The sequence below is a fragment of the Larimichthys crocea genome, chromosome XV (genome assembly GCF_000972845.2).
Source record: "Larimichthys crocea isolate SSNF chromosome XV, L_crocea_2.0, whole genome shotgun sequence".
NCBI lineage: Eukaryota > Metazoa > Chordata > Actinopteri > Sciaenidae > Larimichthys > Larimichthys crocea.
This window is the reverse complement of record NC_040025.1, coordinates 1,886,129-1,905,090: the sequence shown is the minus strand read 5'-3', so window position 1 is coordinate 1,905,090 and position 18,962 is coordinate 1,886,129. Positions and strand designations below refer to the sequence as shown.

The 18,962-nt window shown below is 40.3% G+C and overlaps 1 protein-coding gene and 1 long non-coding RNA gene across 8 annotated transcripts; one reads left to right on the top strand and one right to left on the bottom strand.

The window, feature by feature from the left end:
• Positions 1 to 5,821: 5,821 nt before the first annotated feature.
• LOC104927132 (uncharacterized) lies at positions 5,822 to 6,688 on the bottom strand. The gene is made up of 3 exons (XR_797247.3): positions 6,556 to 6,688; positions 6,210 to 6,356; positions 5,822 to 6,008 (listed from the first exon to the last, which is right to left on the bottom strand). It is a non-coding gene; the product is annotated as an uncharacterized LOC104927132 (long non-coding RNA).
• A 1,239-nt stretch (positions 6,689 to 7,927) lies between these two features.
• On the top strand, positions 7,928 to 18,840 carry cdk11b (cyclin dependent kinase 11B). 7 transcript variants are annotated; one of them, XM_027288710.1, is made up of 20 exons: positions 7,928 to 8,009; positions 8,774 to 8,904; positions 9,076 to 9,215; positions 9,394 to 9,521; positions 9,646 to 9,787; positions 10,300 to 10,436; positions 10,763 to 10,888; positions 11,013 to 11,111; positions 11,449 to 11,574; positions 11,667 to 11,741; positions 11,865 to 12,085; positions 12,197 to 12,287; positions 12,399 to 12,520; positions 12,621 to 12,726; positions 12,884 to 13,005; positions 14,064 to 14,171; positions 14,513 to 14,629; positions 15,628 to 15,776; positions 17,967 to 18,156; positions 18,718 to 18,840. In XM_027288710.1, exons 2-20 carry the CDS (start codon positions 8,794 to 8,796, stop codon positions 18,808 to 18,810), a joined length of 2,403 nt encoding a protein of 800 aa, XP_027144511.1. In that variant the 5' UTR covers positions 7,928 to 8,009; positions 8,774 to 8,793; the 3' UTR covers positions 18,811 to 18,840. The 7 variants fall into 7 exon arrangements, with proteins under 7 accessions (XP_027144511.1, XP_027144509.1, XP_027144510.1 ...); XM_027288708.1 differs by having other exon boundaries at positions 10,261 to 10,436; XM_027288709.1 differs by having other exon boundaries at positions 9,643 to 9,787.
• Positions 18,841 to 18,962: the final 122 nt, after the last annotated feature.

Here is an 18,962-nt window from a genome sequence, read left to right as displayed (position 1 = left end):
TATATATATATATATATATGGAGACATGCATGCACACTCTAACACCCTCAACAAAAACTTTAATGGTTAAATTCTTGAATGAAAAATTCTATTAACATTAATGAGTAACTGGAAATAACTATCTTAATTCAAAATAAATTAACATCATCATCTAGAGAAAGATATAACAAGAAGCAGGAAAAAAAAGTTTTTTTCAGCTAGGTATATGTACCAACTTCAAAAAAATATATTCTATTAAAGGTCCAGTGTGTCGGATTTTGTTGAATCTAGTTGGTGAGACTGACCAACCCACTGAATACCCCTCACATCACCCTCCTCTTCCAAGGGTGTAGGAGAACCTATGGTGGGTATGAAATATAAAAGGCTTATTTTAAGGTAACAAGAACACAACAATTATTATTTTCAGGTTATTATACACGAATGAAAAATGAGAATAGTGTTTTCTATTTCAGCCAATAAACACTGGCCTTTCACAGAAGGATGTGCAATACACCACAGTTGCAACCATTATGATTTATTTATTTATTTATTTAATTTGTTGTTACTTGTTAACTTGTTATTCTTGTCTACATTTAATCTATTCAGTATGTACTATCAGAGATTCCTGGACAGCCACTGTAGTTTTAATGTTTGTCTTTATGCTTTTAGGGATGCCTATTCCCCTCAGGGGTATCAGTCACATTATTTATAGAATTGTATCTCTTAAAAAAAAAAAAAAGCCATTATTTCCAAAAATGGTAAATTCATATTCTTGGCCATTTTTGGAAGATTTTGGGTGTTAATGTTATGTTATATGAACGTTGCACAAAGCAAACTGTTTTATTAAGCATTTCCTCAGCTCAGGCGTGTTTGTGTTTGGACACATGAGGGCAGCATGGGTTTGTCAGACCACAGCTCATGTTTTAGATACTGTAGTTTGCAGTTTGTCTGGACTGAGTTTTTAAATTACTTATATCTTAGACTTTATGTCATTTGATTTATAATGTAAACACATTTGCATAAAGCTGTGCATATGATGAGATATAATTACAAGTACCTGGGAGTGGTAATTGACAACAGACTGGACTGGGTATCTAATACTGAGGCTGTGTAAAAAGGGGATGAGCAGACTCTATTTCCTGAGGAAGCTGAGATCCTTCGACGTGTGCAGCAAGATATTGGAGATATTCTATCAGACTGTTGTTGCCGGTGCCATTTTCTTTGCTGCTGGATGTTGGGGCAGCAGCATCAGAGCCAGCAACATTAACAGACTGGATAAAATCATCAGGGACGCTGGCTCTGCGCTTGGTCTCAGGTTGGAGTCGTTTGAGACCGTGGTGGAGAGGAGGGCGCTGAATAAACTGTTATCCATCATAGACAATGAACAGCACCCTCTTCATCACACAGTGGTTAGACAGCGGAGCACCTTCTCCCACAGGCTGCTCCAGTAGATGTAGAAGAGACAGATACAGAAAATCCTTTCTGCCACATGCCATCACAATATACAATAAAAGCTAAAATCACTGGTTAGTACTTACAGTCTCCACATGCACATTACACACTTCGTCCATTGTACGCTATACTGCACACTTGTACATGCTGGTTGAATCTGATATTTTACTTTATTTTATTTATTTGTATACTTGAATTTACTTTTTTAAAAATATGTCTCATCTTATATTTTATGTTTATACTACAACTTAATATGCCCAGGTTGTTTTTATTTATCTAGGTTGTTCTTTTCTATTTTTATTTCTGCATCATTGTGGTGTATATTGTAACTACGGGTAAAATGCTGTTGCTGCAATGCAATTTCCCAGTTTGGGATTAATAAAGTATTTCTAATCTAATATTAATTCCATTAATCATATACATATTAATATCAATTACCCAGTATTAATTACATTATATTGACATGAAGTGTTAATTATGGTAATTGATATGACTTAAATATGTTGCATGTGTTTAATTTAAATCTGAGCACAGTAAACAAATCTTGATGTTTTACATGGCCTGTAAGAATGTATTCAAAACTACATATTTTGTCTTTACTGGACTTTGTACATTGACAGAACGGATGGGTAGCACTGGTTACACACTTAAGTGTTGTTTTATTACTACCGGAATTATATTTGCTTCCTCTTTATCATAGTTGTACTCTCAGATAAGATGAGTATCAAATTATATGCTGCTATAATGATTTGACCTGGATATAATGAAGCTGATATTGACAAAAATAGATGTGAACTCAGTCACCTAAAATCTGTGTCAGCTTTTTTTATTGTTGCCTGAAATTGTTCTGGTTTATGGTACAGCATAAATATTTGGTATATACTATACATATACATATACGTGTTTACATACTGATCATACTCTACAGATCAGATACATGACCAAAGATTTATTTTTGAAGGTCACTGGTTGACACCACCAGCCTGCAGACCTGGAAAGTTGTCACAGGTACTCTAATCAAATAGATCAAATAATAAGTATATGTTCCAAACATACAACCTTTTTACGAGGGCACCTCTTTGAGTTTCCACAGAGTGTGATTCCTAGCTGAGCCTCAGTGGAAGGACAAGACTGTAACTTAGGAAGATATCTTGATTTGCCTTACTCAGGGACTGAGTAACTGGAGCATCATTTTATATTAAGATAAACTTGTATGTATTTTTTAATTTTATTTATTTTAGTTGTTATTTATTTATTTTAGTTGTTTATTCATATGTATCTGTATATGCAGTCATATACAGCAGCACAGTCCTCGATCCTCTGTCCTCATTCTACTTGTCCTCTGTCCTCATCAGCTGTCTTTGACACAGTTAACTATCGCATCCTCCTCTCTATTCTCTCAAACATTGGCCCTTTCCTGGTTTGAATCTTACCTGACAGGGCGCACATTCAGTGTATCCTGGCTTGGACAGTTGTCCACTTCGCATCACCTCACCACAGGGGTACCACAGGGCTCAGTGCTGGGGCCCCTTCTATTTGCTATCTACACCACCTCTCTGGGTCCAATTATCCACTCACATGGCTTTTTCTATCACTGCTATGCAGATGACACTCACTGTATCTATCATTTCCTCCTGAGGACCCTTCGATCTCTGCACTGGTCTCTGATTGCTTCTCAGACATCGATCCAAGCTGTGGTCATTTCAAGACTAGACCACTGTATTGCCCTCCTGACGGGCCTCCCAGCCTCCACAGTGAAACCCGCATTAAATTCAAAGCGCTAATGCTTACATAAAAAGTTGTCTCTGGTACTGCACCTACTTACCTGAACGCCCTCGTACAGGTATATGTTAACTCATGACTGCTGTGCTCCTCCAATGAGCGACGCCTGTCTCTGCCACCTGTTCGCTCAAGGCGATCCAAACTTCTTTTTTTTTGTTGTTCCCCATTGGTGGAACGCACTACCAGTTCCTAACAGAGCAGGGGCATTTCTCTCTACCTTTAAAAATCTCCTGAAGACCCAGCTCTTCAGAGAGAGACCTTCTTCCTGGAATATTTCCATAAAATGCACCATTTTTCTTCTTTGCAATTACAAATGTAGCAGAAAGCAAAAGAAAAAAAAAAGTCACATTTTACATAATTTTACACAAAACTCAAAAATTCGGTCGGACAAAATTGTTGGCACCCTCAACTTAATATTTGGTTGCACACCCTTTGGAGAAAATAACTGAAATCACTTCCTATAACCATCAGCAAGCTTTCTACACCTCTCAACTGGAATTTTGGACCACTCTTCTTTTGCAAACTGCTCCAGGTCTCTCAGATTTGAAGGGTGCCTTCTCGCAACAGCAATTTTGAGATCTCTCCATGGGTGTTCTATTGGATTTAGATCCGGACTCATTGCTGGCCACTTCAGAATTTTCCAATGCTTTATCTCCAATCATTTCTGGGGTGCTTTTTGAGGTATGTTTCGGATCATTGTCCTGCTGGAACACCCATGACCTCTGACACAGACCCAGCTTTCTGACATTAGGCCTATATATTACAGGCCAAAATCTTTTGATAGTCTCCAGATTTCATGATTCCTTGCACACAATCAATGCACCCAGTGCCAGAGGCAGCGTTTTCTGTAAATAGTAGAATCCAAGGCATTATTGAAGTTTTGTGTAAAATAATGTTAAATTTGCCTTTTTTCTTCTGCTTTTTTGTGTTGTTCCAATGCACTTAAAGGAAATAAACATGTGTATAACAAAACATTTGTAATTGCAACACTTTTCTGGGAGAAATTGTGCATTTTCTGGAATAATTTTAGGGGTGCCAATACTTTCGTCCATGACTGTATGCATATGTATATGTATGTATGTGAATATATCTATATATATTAGTCCTTAAAATAAAATAAAAATTTGTTCACAAAAAGAGGAATTTATTTTTTTTGCAGAAATCAAGGACTGTGGATTTTGTCTGCCATCACTGACACTGGGAGCATGACAGAAAAAGAAAATCTTTTAAAGACCAGCGTGAAGAGGACGAATGATGACACTAAGCATCACATGTTCCAATGTTCATGAGGGCACCTGGCTGTTGTTTTTAAGACTTTAATTATTAACTTATCCTATAATACCTCTGGAACCAGGACTGGATCTTAAACTGGATTGTTCAGTCTTACGTCTTATAAAGAGTATTAGTAAATTGAATCATCACATTGCAAGTAGAGTTCAGATTGAGTCGTGCGTATAAACATTAAATACATTGTTTTCATAGCAAAAGATTATTAAAATTAGTATGGACTATACTGCACTGGTATTAGGACTCAGTTTATGAGATATTTAGTATACAAAGCTAACATTTTGTCCTGATGATTGGGCCTATCGGGTCACCAAAACATGTAGATTCAATCCTCTGAGAAGAATGAAAATCCACTACAAAGTCCTTAGCAAAGGAAGGATTTTGGCACAATTTCACCTGTGTTAAAGGAAGAGAGAAGGATTTTGGCACAATTTCACCTGTGTTAAAGGAAGAGAAGGACTTCGTCTTCGCATTCTTAACATCCAGTCCCAAATTTTCAGTTTTTTTCTTGGTATGGTTAGATTGGTGGTAATAGTGGATGTGGTGTGTTTCAGTGGTTGTTGGTGCTTACACTCATAACTCAGTTATCAAGCTATAAAAATGCACTGATGTTCACTGATCAGCATAATTTATCACAAGTCAACATAAAGTTTTACATATCCATTCCTCTTATTTATTTGTAAGTATATATGTGCATCCTATATTTGTATCTTACTGTATTGCAATAAACCTAGAAGATGTCAGAGTGGCTGAAAATTTGTGAGGATAATGAGATAAGTGTGGCAAGGAGCGGAGTAGTCTAGAGTTTTAGGGCCAACAACGCCACCTGGGGACTTGCACCACAGGATATGAAAACTGAAATACTAATACTGCGAGGACACAGGGTCGAGACTGAGGAGGCAGAGACAATAGAGTAAATAAAATATATTTTTATTGAAATAAGGTGAATGAATAAGACTTAAAAATAAAACTGCTGCTGTTGAGAAAAAAAGAAAAAGGTTAAACACAAGGTGAGTATAAGAAATCATTTTATTAACAGAAGAACGCTAAAAAGGCCGACTATAACACTACTAAAGTTCAAATAACAACAACAGAAAATTAAAATCAGTGGGCTGGGGCCTCAGTGGGAGGCATAGTACTGTGTGTGTCCCTTCTTAGGCTAGGGTGCAACACTACAAACAAAAACCACCAACACTACACACACACACTGGGTTGTGTTTAAAACCCTTACCTAATGATGGAAAGTGAAATGGAAAAATTTACTGTATGTGTGTATGTATGGAATGCTGAGATGGAAATAAAACTTAAAAAACAAACAGCGTGTTTTTTGTGATTTTTATTTGCAAAACGTTTACAAACCACACATGTGGTCAGAGCTCCACCATCAGCACTTATGGACATTGTATCCTGTCACATATCCTAAGATGTAAATGGTCACCAGTGCAGCCAGAGCCCCTGCTGTCTTCACTACTATTCCAGTGGTGCCGATACACACTCTGTTGTAGATCCTGTGAATGTAACACAAAGTTAATTTATAACCTGGTTTCACCATGTTTTATTTTGACTGACAGTTTTACAAAGCTTACAAGTACTTTAGTATTCAACTAATCAGGTTCAAGTGATGAAATGATCCTTTTTACCCCCATCAAACCCATTAAGTGTAATCAATATGACCCAGCATATGGTTTTGCCTCATCATTGTGTCTCACCTCATCATAGTAGACTGTGATGCCTCTACGTTCATGTTGATGTTGTCCTCATTCCAGCGATCATACTGTACGCCACTGGTTCCATCTGCTCCAGTGTCCATCTGGAAAGTCCTTGCTCTTCTCAGAAGTTTATCTGCTGCCTGGAGGCTGTAATAATATGTATGTAAGACAGCATTGATGCAAATGAATCACATCAATCTAGTATTCACAGCGTATAATCAGCACAGGAGTTAAATCAGATCATATCATTGAAATAATCAGAATCAAAAGCAGTGATTTAATGATTGTCACTGAAGCAGAATTCAATTTATATGTCCACATTCAGATAAACTAAAGTTGTGCTCACCTGTATGAGTATGAAACAATCAACAGCCTGCATTGAAAGCGCTACTTTCCAGCTCTTTTAAAGGCACGACTGAGACTGAGAGAGTCATGCCCCCGGTTGGTATGAGACCTTGGTCATAGTTCAGGTCTTTACTGCAGTTATCCTGTCATAAATCCATTGGTTGTGCTCTGTTGTTTGTCTTTCACGTCCTTATATGGCTCTTTCTTAGTGATAAAATTTTTGTAAGTCTCCGGTTTCATCACATCCTGTGCAGATAGTGCACTGGAAAGCAAAATACTGTGTTGGAAATTGGCATGATACTTCCTACCCTGCATAAATATGTGATATGGGTAAACACAATATAACATTACTGTTGTTTCAAAGGTTTTCTCAGGGGATAAACATATAAGATCTTCAGTTTTTAGATATAAAGAAATACAGCAATCTCACTGTCAGTGTTGTATTACTGTATATACTATATAATATAATAATGTATCCATGAAATGAAGACTTACTTATTCTGAAATGTCAGATACAGGACTGCTGCACGGGTAGATTCTTTGTGGTTTCTGTTTTGTACATTGGGTATATACTGTATTCTCTATTATTCTATTATATTATATTATATTATATTATATTATATATATTATATTTTTATAGATAGATACTTTATTCATCCCGAAGGAATTCAAGCCATCCAGTAGCCAGCATGCAACATACATTAAACATTAGATTAACCTATGACACAGGAGCCATACGTTAAAATTGACCTGAGATAGATCTAAATAATATGTACAGAGAAAATTATACATTTGTAGCAAAATGAAACATTTGCAGAGAAATAACATTTACATAGATTGAAATAGGTACGAGGAATTAAAATGTGCAGAAGAGTTAAAAAATGTGAGACGACATCATTTGCTGAAAATAAATATATAACTGTATTAAGACGTTAACCCATGCTAACATCTATACAAATAGAATACTATATAAAAATAGAAAGTGACAAAATATGAGATATATATATTACATTACACATTAGATTAATGAAATTATATTTATTATTTATATTATATTATATTATATTATATTTATATTGTATTGTCTTATATTTATTATATTATCTTATCATTATATTATATTATATTATATTCATTACATTACATTTATTATTTATTTATTATATTATATTATATATTTTCTTATATTATATTATATTATAATGCATTATATTCTATTATAATTATATTATTTATATTCTATTATATTTATTTATATTTTATATTATATTATATGCATTATATTATATTATATTATCTTACATTACATTACATACATTATTTTATTATTATTATATTATATTATATTATATTATATACTGGAGGAAGTCATTGTTTCACCCCGGACTTTCACAGTCGTTACCAACGTGTTGAGGCTTCCGGTGGTGTGCCATAATACCGCTGCGCATACTTCAGGTCTGTGACTGCTCGAGCTGCCCGCTTCTTATTTCACTCGTTCGCTGCTCCTACACCTTGAGCCGCAGACACGGACGCAGGTCTGGGTCAGACAGGTCGTGGCTCTGCCGGCTGTGCCGATTACTTCTTTTCAAACCACGTGGTTAGCTGCAGAAGTTGCTTAGCAACATTCGCCCGTGCTAAGTTTTAGCCGGCTAACGTTAGCGAGCTAACGTGTTAGCAGCAACAACACAGCGCGTTTAAAGTTTGAAGTGATGAACTCATTGAAGTTATTGTGTTTCTAACCGTGCTGGCTCTTGCTCTAAACGCTACAGTACAACTGAACTGTCTGCTTATTCGGAAACAGGCAGCTAACGCTGTATATAAGGTTAGCGGGATATCTGCGGCTAACGAAGTGGCCTGTTTGGGGAACGTTATCAAAACGTTGTGATACAGTTAGATACTGACAGATACTGACCGACTTGGATCATTTGCGTCATTATTCGTATGCTCTGCTACATCTGACCACGTTCACAGTGTAAATGTTTGTCAATATGACCTCCTAGTTAAAGGTCTTATGTGTCTTATATATTACTGTATATAACTGCTCCCTGCGGGGCCTATTGACCAGTTCAGTGCACTGCGTCTTATTTTGACAGCTGACATGAAAGTGAAATGGAAGAAAACAACGAGGCTTTAATGTAACTGTATTGGCTCATTTCTGTTCTTATACTGTTCATTAATTAATTATTGACATGTGTGTGTGTGTGTGTGATGTGGAGCAGGCGGTGGAGAGTGGACGCTGATGGGGGACGAAAAGGAGACCTGGAAAGTAAAAACTCTTGACGAAATTCTACAGGAGAAAAAACGCAGACGAGAATTAGAAGAGAGAACAGATCCCAAGCGCCAGAAAAATGTAAAGTATCTCGATGCTTCGACAAGAGTTTGAAACATCATCGCACCAAAACATACACAAAGAAGCAGTTGTGGTGGAAACAATAATTTTATTGATTTATTTTTTTGAATCATTGACTGAGGTAATGTCTGTAGCATGAACTTCATATTCTGTCCTTCTTGTCTCGCACAGTTCACACAGGGCCTTGTTCCACAGGCGGATGATCGGGAAGCCAAACGAGACACTCCGGAGGAAGGAGAACTACGGGATCAAAGGATGGAAATAACAATTCGTAACTCCCCGTACACGCGGGATGACTCAACAGAAGACAGGTGCGTGGAATTGTAGGAAGCAAACATGAACAAACGTTTAAGTTTGCTTTCCTGTTGGAAGTAAATATGCACACAATAGCTTCGTTTCAAAGTGTTTTGTCATGGTTTGAAAACCATATGCAGCCGCAGTATTTCTGACTCTTTAGAGTCTCACACTGTTTTCTTCACGTTTATGCAGGGGCGAGGAAGACGAATCACTAGCAATCAAGCCTCCACAGCAGATAGCAAGAAAAGACAAATCGCACCACAGAAAGGAGGAGAAGAGAAAAGATAAAAGACGTCATCGCAGTCACTCTGCTGAAGGAGGTGTGGGAGAGCCGCTTAATTACATAAACGCAAACATGTGTTTCACAGCTGAGTACAGCGTTTTTTTTTTCGAGCAGTTTGTTTCAGGCCTGTTTCCACTCATGCTTTCTGACTTCCACAGCAGGGAAACACGCACGGCCCAAAGACAAAGAAAAGGAGCGAGAGAGCGATCGCAGGAAGCGACAGTGGGAAGAGGACAAAGCTCGTCGAGACTGGGAGAGGCAGAAACGGAGAGAACAGGCCAGAGCTCATTCACGCAGAGAGAGGTGAGCGCTGACCTTGGAAAAGGCACCACATATCAGATTATGTTACACTAAATCAAGCACAGAAGTGTTTATTATTTTGATTATCAGTATACATGTTTTTGAGTGCTAGCACCTGTTTTGTTGGATTCAGTCTGTTCTCTAAATTCTGCTATTGCAAAACGTCAGTTGTTATCAATCACTGTAGTTTATTCTGATTTTTCTCTTTTGAATCCAGATGACAGCATTACACTGTGTTTCCTCTTATAAGCAAATGAAATCAAGCACATGTAAACAGTGTTGACTCAAATGGATGTGAAACAACACATCCATGTGTGTCGGATTGTTAAAGCAATATGTTATATATATTGTACATCTGTGAAGATATTGGAGCAATCCTGCAGCCTTAAACTAACTGTATGTTTGAGTAAGTTTTAACAACCCAAAGTAAACATAACCAAACAATGACAAGATTGGCCTTTTGGTTGTCTGGACAGACCTCGATTGGATTCTCCTGGGTTTTTTTTGGACCACAGGGACCGTCTGGAACAGCTCGAGCGTCAACGCGAACGAGACCGAAAGTTGCGCGAACAGCAGAAAGAGCAACAAGAGTTAAAGGATCGTGAGAGAAGGGCAGAGGAGCGACGCAAAGAGCGAGGTGCTCGACGGGAAGGTCAGTGAACGAACGCAAACGCCTGCTGGACAGCAGGCATAATTTCTTACTTTGGATAGAGCCTTCAGTCCCTCTGCCCTCAGTCCTGACGCTGAGTTAAGCTGAACATGTCCTGATTCCAGCTCAATACATACATAAAATTGATATCAGTCTTCTCATCTCACTTAAAGAAAGAAAGCTAATAATATTTCCCAAAATGTTCAACATTTCTGGAATCACAGGATCCAAAGCATCCAGAGTCTCTGTCATAAATGTTGTGTTTTTAAACCCCGTGAACTGTAACGTTCAATCTGCAGCAGTGATTGGTAAGGCTTTTCCGTCCACAGTGCCGTCTCACCACCGGATGATACCTGATGATTATGACGACAAGCCAAAACAAAGTCACCGCAGCCGAAGTCCCCCCCGCATCCCCCGCGATAGATCCGAACACAGCGAACCACGGAAAAGTGCAAGTGAGTTCATCATTATTATTTCAGTCTCAAAAATAATGTTAAACCATATCCTATTCAACGGCTTTATTTCCCTGCAATGATGGTGCAGTTTGTCAGCTCAGCTTCGACTGTCTTTTGTTTGCAGCATCAAAGGAGGAGAAGCCAGAGGGCAAAGATTTGCTCGCAGACCTCCAGGACATCAGTGACAGTGAAAGAAAGACGAGCTCAGCAGAATCCTCCATGGGTACAGGATGATACAATTTCTACTTTTAGCAACCAGCCGACATGACCATTACACAACAAAGCTGTAGGACTAGTTTTGTCCAATTGCTCTATTTCTGTAAGACACTCTCAGGAGACCTGGCTCTTTGGTAGGACACTTTGACTCCAGACAATAATCAGAAGACAGGATGGGGATAATCACTCACTTCTGTTAGTCATTATAGTTTAACTTAACAAGACAGGATTGGTAAATCAGAAGCACTGCAGGAATGTACTGCTGGCAACACGTAACGAGAAGCAACTGTGACAAACGTGGCAGTTTATTTATTTTATTTATTTATTTTATTCTCCTTGTCTAGCTTCAGGATCAGGCTCAGACGAAGAGGACGAAGACGAAGAGGAGTCCAGCAGCCAGAGTGAGGGTGAAGAAGAGGAAGGAGAGGAGGAATCTGTTTCAGGCTCAGCAAGGTCTGAGCAGAGTGCAGGTAAAACTGTTAAAAGACGACTCCACTGCTGTAAACTCTGCTGTGTCTGTGCCCAGTGACGGGTTTAACACCGCGGCCTTGTTCTCTTTCAGAGGACGTGAGCGAGGACGAGCAGTCAGATGACGACTTTGAAGATGAAAGGGAAAATGGAAATCACATACCTGCAGGTAGGTGAGCGGGTGTGAAGGTGCTTGTGTTTTCCACACGTGGAGCTTTCACCTCTGAATCTAAACACTAACATCTCAAATGCATTTATCAACGCTGACCTGCCTCCAACTGTCGCCTCACAGTCCCAGAGTCCCGTTTTGATCACGACTCCGAGGAGAGCGGTGAGGACATGGAGGATGAAGAGGAGGAGGAGGAGGATGACGCAGGAGATGGAGACCCTACGCCTCAATCTCAAACTCATTCTCGCTCCCCGACCCCAGAGGAGAACTACATCCCAGATTCCCCCCCAATCTCACCTGTGGAGCTGAAGAAAGAGCTGCCCAAATATTTGCCTGCTTTACAGGTCGGTACTAAGCACGTTCATCCAGCTGAGCCACAAATTATTTATGAATATGTAATCATCTAATTCAAGTTTGCAGTATGAGGTCTGCATTTAGACTGTGTTGTGTTTCAGGGTTGTCGCAGCGTTGAGGAATTCCAGTGTTTGAACCGAATAGAGGAGGGAACCTACGGTGTGGTGTACAGAGCCAAGGACAAAAAGACGGGTACGATAAATCTTACAAAGATACAAGTTTTTTTTTGTTAGTTTTTTTGCATCTTGTGCTTTCACAGATTTGTTTATCAGTGAAACAATGGATATGGTCTCATGTTTGCAGATGAAATTGTGGCATTGAAAAGGTTGAAGATGGAGAAAGAGAAGGAGGGCTTCCCAATCACCTCTTTGAGAGAAATCAATACAATCCTGAAAGCTCAGCACCCGAACATCGTCACAGTGAGGGTGAGAGAACTTCACTTATTAAGATGTTTTATTGGATTGGATGATGTCTATCCTAAAGTGTTCGAGCTAAATGTAACCTTTGCTTTTTCTCCTGTGTTAGGAAATCGTTGTTGGGAGCAACATGGACAAGATCTACATTGTGATGAACTATGTAGAACATGACCTGAAGAGTCTGATGGAAACCATGAAGCAGCCTTTCCTGCCAGGTAACACAAGACTTTGTTGAGCTCTGGGCCTCTGTTAAAAGTTGGATGAGATAAAAATGATGTTCTGTTTTTAATTTCATTTTTCTTTGTTTATTGGTTTAGCATTAAATGTCTCCCCTTGCCCCTAACAACAGCTCTTGACATGTTTGTCCTTCAGGTGAAGTAAAGACTCTGATGATTCAGCTGCTTCGAGGTGTTCGACATCTCCACGATAACTGGATTCTCCACCGTGATCTGAAGACGTCCAATCTGCTGCTGAGCCACAAGGGTATCCTCAAGGTATGCTGGGAACGGTGGTTCTCGTTCAGGTCCTGCAAATTAAAGGGGCTACTTGGTTGTTACCTCAGGGTCCGCAGCAAGTAAAAATTGTATTCCACCATGATTTTAATTTAATGAAATGATGTCCATTTATTTAGAATGAAGTATGTCTAAGTCTAAATGACTTATAGCTTATTATTGAAAATGCAAAATGTACAAATCACTGTGTGGCTTTCTGGGAAATGTAGGAAATCACAAGTTGAATTGGATGAAACAGACATGAAGGTTGGTTGATTTCAATAAACATCACAGATCAGACCTGGGTATTAAAATACAGCATATAGTTATAGTGTTGGGTTGACTTGAAAAGTTGTTGCAACAACACATTTACTGTCATGGGTCTTTGTGAGTGAGACGAGAGGAATAAGTTGATGACGGTTGACAATATCTGCTGTAGTAGCTTCTAACTCATGTTTCATTGTTCAGTGTCACATTCATGTTAAACTCCAGGTTGAAGCAGTAGCAAGGCTGCAACTGTGCAGCTTCACACAAACGGCAAACACAGTTTTTATCTTTGGTGTAAAAAGTTTTATGATTTTTCCACCAGTTCCTGCCCTCCAATTCTGATCTAAATGTTACCTCAAGAGCGTATTCTAACTAAAATAAATACAATATTTTTTTGTAAATGTCTTTCTATAACTTTGAAGTACAGAAACTGGATGAATGGTTTCTTTTAATCCATCTTTCGATGATGCACAGCTTTCTCCAAAACTAGCAGCAACACAGCACAGATGAACAAACAACACATGGTTACTAAAAGTCAATTAGAGCATGAATTTCTGGCTAAATGAGCGGCGACGGAGTCCATGTGTAAATAAACCAGGTTTTTACAGACGTTTGTCAGCTGAATTTTATGCAAGCTGACAATAGAAAATATGAATCACACTGCATCTTGTAAATTCTTCAAATCCAGCAGAGAGTATGTGGTCATTTGATCTGCTGTGAAAGGTCATGAAGTAAACACCTTTTTGGAAGCGTTGTTCTTTTAGCCATGTCTGTCTGTCCGTCTTGTACTGTAGATTGGCGACTTTGGTTTGGCCCGGGAGTACGGTTCCCCCCTGAAGCCCTACACCCCTGTAGTGGTGACCCTGTGGTACCGATCACCAGAACTGCTGCTTGGAGCCAAGGTGAGAATTCCACAGTAGACAGCAACGAAGAAAAAGCTGAAAACTACATATATTAAGCTAAGAGGTGGTTACATCATTTTGATTCGGTTTACCCAAAGATATATTTCCAAGAGAAAGATAACATCTGTGAAAGCTTTGGTTTATAAGATACCAAATACTGCTGAAACACTATTTGAGTTTTACAGTATATGATTTACACAGCCAGACGGCAGAGGTCCAGCAGCCCATCAGAGCACATCCACTTTCACACACGAGACAGACTTCAGCGCAGAAGTGTGCCAGACAGACTGTCTACTTTATGTTTCTGCGGACTGCCACGGTGTTTGTTCTTCTCTCCACAGGAGTACTCCACAGCTGTGGACATGTGGTCAGTGGGCTGCATATTTGGCGAGCTCCTCACCCAGAAACCTCTTTTCCCTGGAAAATCTGAAATTGACCAAATTAACAAGATTTTCAAGGTAAATGGCCTCATTTGCCCTCATAACATAAGTAAACGCTGAAGCTCTTTTGTTTACAGCCCGTAAATCTTTGAGTGTCGTCTGTCAAGAGACGGCCAGCATAGAGTTCGGCAGTGCACCACAAGGTGGAGCTGTTGGTAGACATCAATCCAGCTGATGAAGTTATTATGAAACCGAGACGCTCACCATATAGAGTTTTTCCATAGTAGGGGAGGTTGTGGTGCAGAGTCATGCCGTCAACACATGCAAACAGTCAAGTCCTGCTGGAATGGTGTGTGTGTTTTTTTCCACGGCAGGCACGGCAAGGTAAAGTTGTTTAACTTGATGACATGTTGCAGGTGTAGTACTAGTCACACACCACAGTAAGAGCCTGTCGCCTACAGCACTTTTCAGCTCACTGTGGCTGTTGTTTAGCATTCCAACCTGCAATATTTCAAACTGATCTGCTGACCAAGACGCACAGAATGTGTCCAGAGCTGAAGCTCTGCTTACTCGCTGACAAACAAAAAGCAGCCAGCAAACGGGAACAGAGACGTGAAATTAACCTCCAAAGCTCAGAGATTCAGGTAGAAGCTACAAAAGTGCAGAGAGCTGAAAACGGAGAGACTGAGCCACACACGAGGAGGCTGTTATAGGATTACTGTGTTCAGCCCTGCTACCAAGCAGGACCACGATGTGTGGCTGTCCCCTGCATGTCATCAAGCCTTGGCACGGCATGGCCAAACCTGGGCCCGTGGAAAAACCCCTAATAGTTGGCTGAATGCTTTTCAGTGGATGATCTGCATAAAGCATGACAGCCATGTAGACTGATGTCATTCAGGCCTCCTAAGTTATTCTACACTCTTTACCAATGATATATTAAAGTATTGAAATGTACTTAGGACTGGTCCATGTCTGTGGTTAATGGATTCTTTTGCCAAAGCGAGAATATCTCATATCCATCTCTTCTTGCACTAACAGTATGCTGTCTGCTGTCTGTGTGCGTATGTTGTCTGTAGGATCTGGGGTCACCTAGCGAGAAGATCTGGCCCGGCTACAGCGAGCTGCCTGCTGTGAAGAAGATGACTTTCACAGAGTATCCCTACAACAACCTGCGAAAGCGCTTTGGAGCGCTGCTCTCAGACCAGGGCTTTGACCTCATGAACAAGTAGGATTCTTAAAGGCTGTCTGATTCCACACGACGTTACACATCACACACGCTACACTGAATCTATGCGGCACTGCAGTCAGTCTGTATTCTTGACAAAGCACTGTTGAAAGCACGCTGTATTTGTTCCAGGAAATTAGGAAGGAAAAGACATCAGCTTGAAATAATCAGTTTTAATTGTATTGTTGTTATTTGACATAGTTTTACACATTTGGGGATTTCGCAAAGGTCTGAAATTTTGGTTTGGTCTTCAAAAATCTGATTGTATTACTATTGTGATATAGACTTTGTATTATTTTCCACCCTTTATTGAAAAACCGCACACAAATATCAGTGTATGGCGAGTATCAACCAATAATATCAGTAACAATCATCATGACTCCTCCAGTGGAAATTGCCTTACTTGGATGAACGCATTGCTACCCTGTCAAGTCCTCTGACTCTTTCCAACTCTTTTTATGCAGTCAGTGTATTTCTGGCAAGCTGGCTTAAAACATGACAACGGTAGCGGACTGGTAATTCATCAACATGCCTCAGCAGCAGTCCCGTTCCATCTCCTTGTTCCGTTTCTCACACACACTCACCATGGTGATGCTCCACACTACAGGAAAATGTTTTAGAAAACACACATTTAATACGGAAAACCATTTTTACACGGAGAGTAATGGCTTCATAATTCTTTTTTTGAACATTCCAAAGATCAGCATTGTTTTGCAGCTGCAAAAAGCAGACACAGCTCTCCTCTCAGATCTTTACCCACCCACTGAGTCTTTTTGGCCTGCACCTGTAAATGACAAAACCATGCCGCTCAGTTACCTCACAGCTACAGAGGATGGTAACAGCGTGTCCACTGTCCTGCAGCAGGGATCATAGTTCAGTGGAAGCTTGGCGCCCGACCAGCGCAGCTGAAACCTTCCAGCTGTCAAAAAAGTCACGAGGCATTTACCCAGGGACAGATTAAGACCACAGGAGGTCAACACGTAGAGAGGTGTTGTTTGAGAAGCCTCAGGCAGAGTGAGAGCGCCTCAGTAGAGGTTTAGAGGTACAGTTTGGCAGGTAGATATCACAGAGCTGTTTGGAATATCACACCCCCCTGTGTAGGAAAGAGTCTTGACGATCAGGGCCTTTGGTTTCCAGCCTGAGGAGGGGCTTCAAGGAGCTTTGATTTCTGATGGAATAAAAGCGAGAGCCAGATACAAGATTTTGATTTCAAGCCTGGGCCTCAGGAGTTAGACCACTGCTGGTTTTCTCTCCTCCTCAGTAATTAGTTTCCATCACCCTGTGGTCCAGGTATAAACAGGTCTGTATGACTGCAGTGAAAACCAGCAGGGCTCTGGGGTCCTGAGGGTCCCGAGAAGGAGGAAGTTCGCAGGTGCAGGGAGAGCGCACATTCCTTGAATTCCCAAACACAAACAATGATTTGGACACAAATGAAGAATTGTCCCTTTTTAAAGGCCAATATTGGACACACATGTCACAAAGCTGGCGTCAGTTATAATTCCCAGGGATTCCTTCAACACGATTTTGTCAGGCTGGTGTTGATAGGTTGCCACACTGACCCCGCTCACATGTGGAGGACACAGCCAGACACAGAAAGCCAATTTTTACAATTGGGCAGCTCCCCATTATGCTGTGTTGATCCTGTCATATACAATCAGGACGCCTCGCACAAACCCAGTGCCCCTCATGTCAGGGCTGCATCTCATGTCTCGTGTATCTGTGTAGCTGTAGTTTACTTAATACAGCTGTGAAAGTTTCAACTTTCTCACCTTAATTGGGATTCCTCCTTCTATTTACGTAATATACAATTAATTTCAAGCTCATTTGTTTTATTTGCAGCCTTCCTTTGTCCTCTTCACAACAGATGGCAACATTTTGTTATTAGTGGCAGCTAACTTGCAACACCCTGTATAGCTGCGTCAATCTCATCCCGCTTGCGTCACTATTTTTCTGGCTCTGATAGAAAGATGACGCCTACATGGTTAATCCCTCCCACAAAGCCCTGATTGGTTTTCCAACTGCAGCAACAGCCGTCAATGAGCAAAACACTAGACCTATTTGAATTGCTAGTACTCCACACACACAGGTTTCTGTACAAAGAATGAAAAGTCCTCACATGAATCTGAGCTGCTGGGTGTTTAGCTGTGTATTAGCGCCTCTACATGAACTCCATCATTGATTGTTTTCCAGATTCCTCACTTACTGTCCCAGTAAGAGGATCCTGTCAGACGAGGGGCTCAAGCACGAGTACTTCCGCGAGACGCCTCTGCCCATCGACCCGTCCATGTTCCCCACCTGGCCGGCCAAGAGCGAGCAGCAGAGGGTGAAGAGAGGCACCAGTCCCCGTCCACCCGAGGGAGGCCTGGGCTACAGTCACCTGGTAAGGACATTAGGCTCCACTTTCTCCATTACATACAGCTACCAGGCTTTCCGAACGCTGTCTGTGTTAAATAGATTACAGACCTACAGGCTTCTGCTTTGTGTCCGGGTATTTCCTCCTTGTGTTTTCCATGATGAGCACCCCTTAGTCCCTAATGTTTTCAGCAGTGGTCCTCCCCACGCTGAAGCTTCAGGGTGATTATTGATATTTTTCAATAATGATTCGTGCTAATATTTGCTGTCTTGACCAGCAAATTAGACCAATGCATCCTGATGGTATGGGTTTATCTCACTTTTATTCACGTGAAACAGACTTTGAGACAGTAAAACTCCACTCAAACCCAGGGAAATAATAACTTTAATATTATTAATAAACATGTTCATGCATACTTGTGAGGAATACAGTCAAAATCTCTCATCAGAATCCATTTATGTTAAGGCTTTTCCAGAGATAACCAGTGTAGTATTGATCAGTTCTATACTAATAAATATGTAAGAAATGAAATGGCATGATTCATTAACCATCAACCATGAGTTAACTTTGTTTCCGCAATCTCTCCAGGGTGATGACGACCTCAGAGACACAGGCTTCCACCTGACGACCAGCAACCAGGGAGCGTCTGCAGTCGGTCCAGGTTTCAGCCTCAAATTCTGAGCCCAAAGAAAGAGAGAAAAAAAAAAAAAACGGCAGCACACCTGGCTGTCCAGCTGAGAAAGACGGAGCAAAGAGTTCTGGGAGTGGTGTTTCTTTTGGAACTGGACAGTGTCACCGGTTTACAACTGTAAACCTGATCAATATGTGATCAT

Excerpts from the sequence above, each read along its gene's own strand:
- cdk11b (XM_027288704.1), top strand. The coding sequence starts at position 8,794 with ATGGGGGACGAAAAGGAGACCTGGAAAGTAAAAACTCTTGACGAAATT. Across the intron at positions 11,112-11,448 it reads CTCAGCAGAATCCTCCATGG|CTTCAGGATCAGGCTCAGAC; the intron begins GTACAGGATGAT and ends CTCCTTGTCTAG. Across the intron at positions 18,157-18,717 it reads GCCTGGGCTACAGTCACCTG|GGTGATGACGACCTCAGAGA; the intron begins GTAAGGACATTA and ends CAATCTCTCCAG.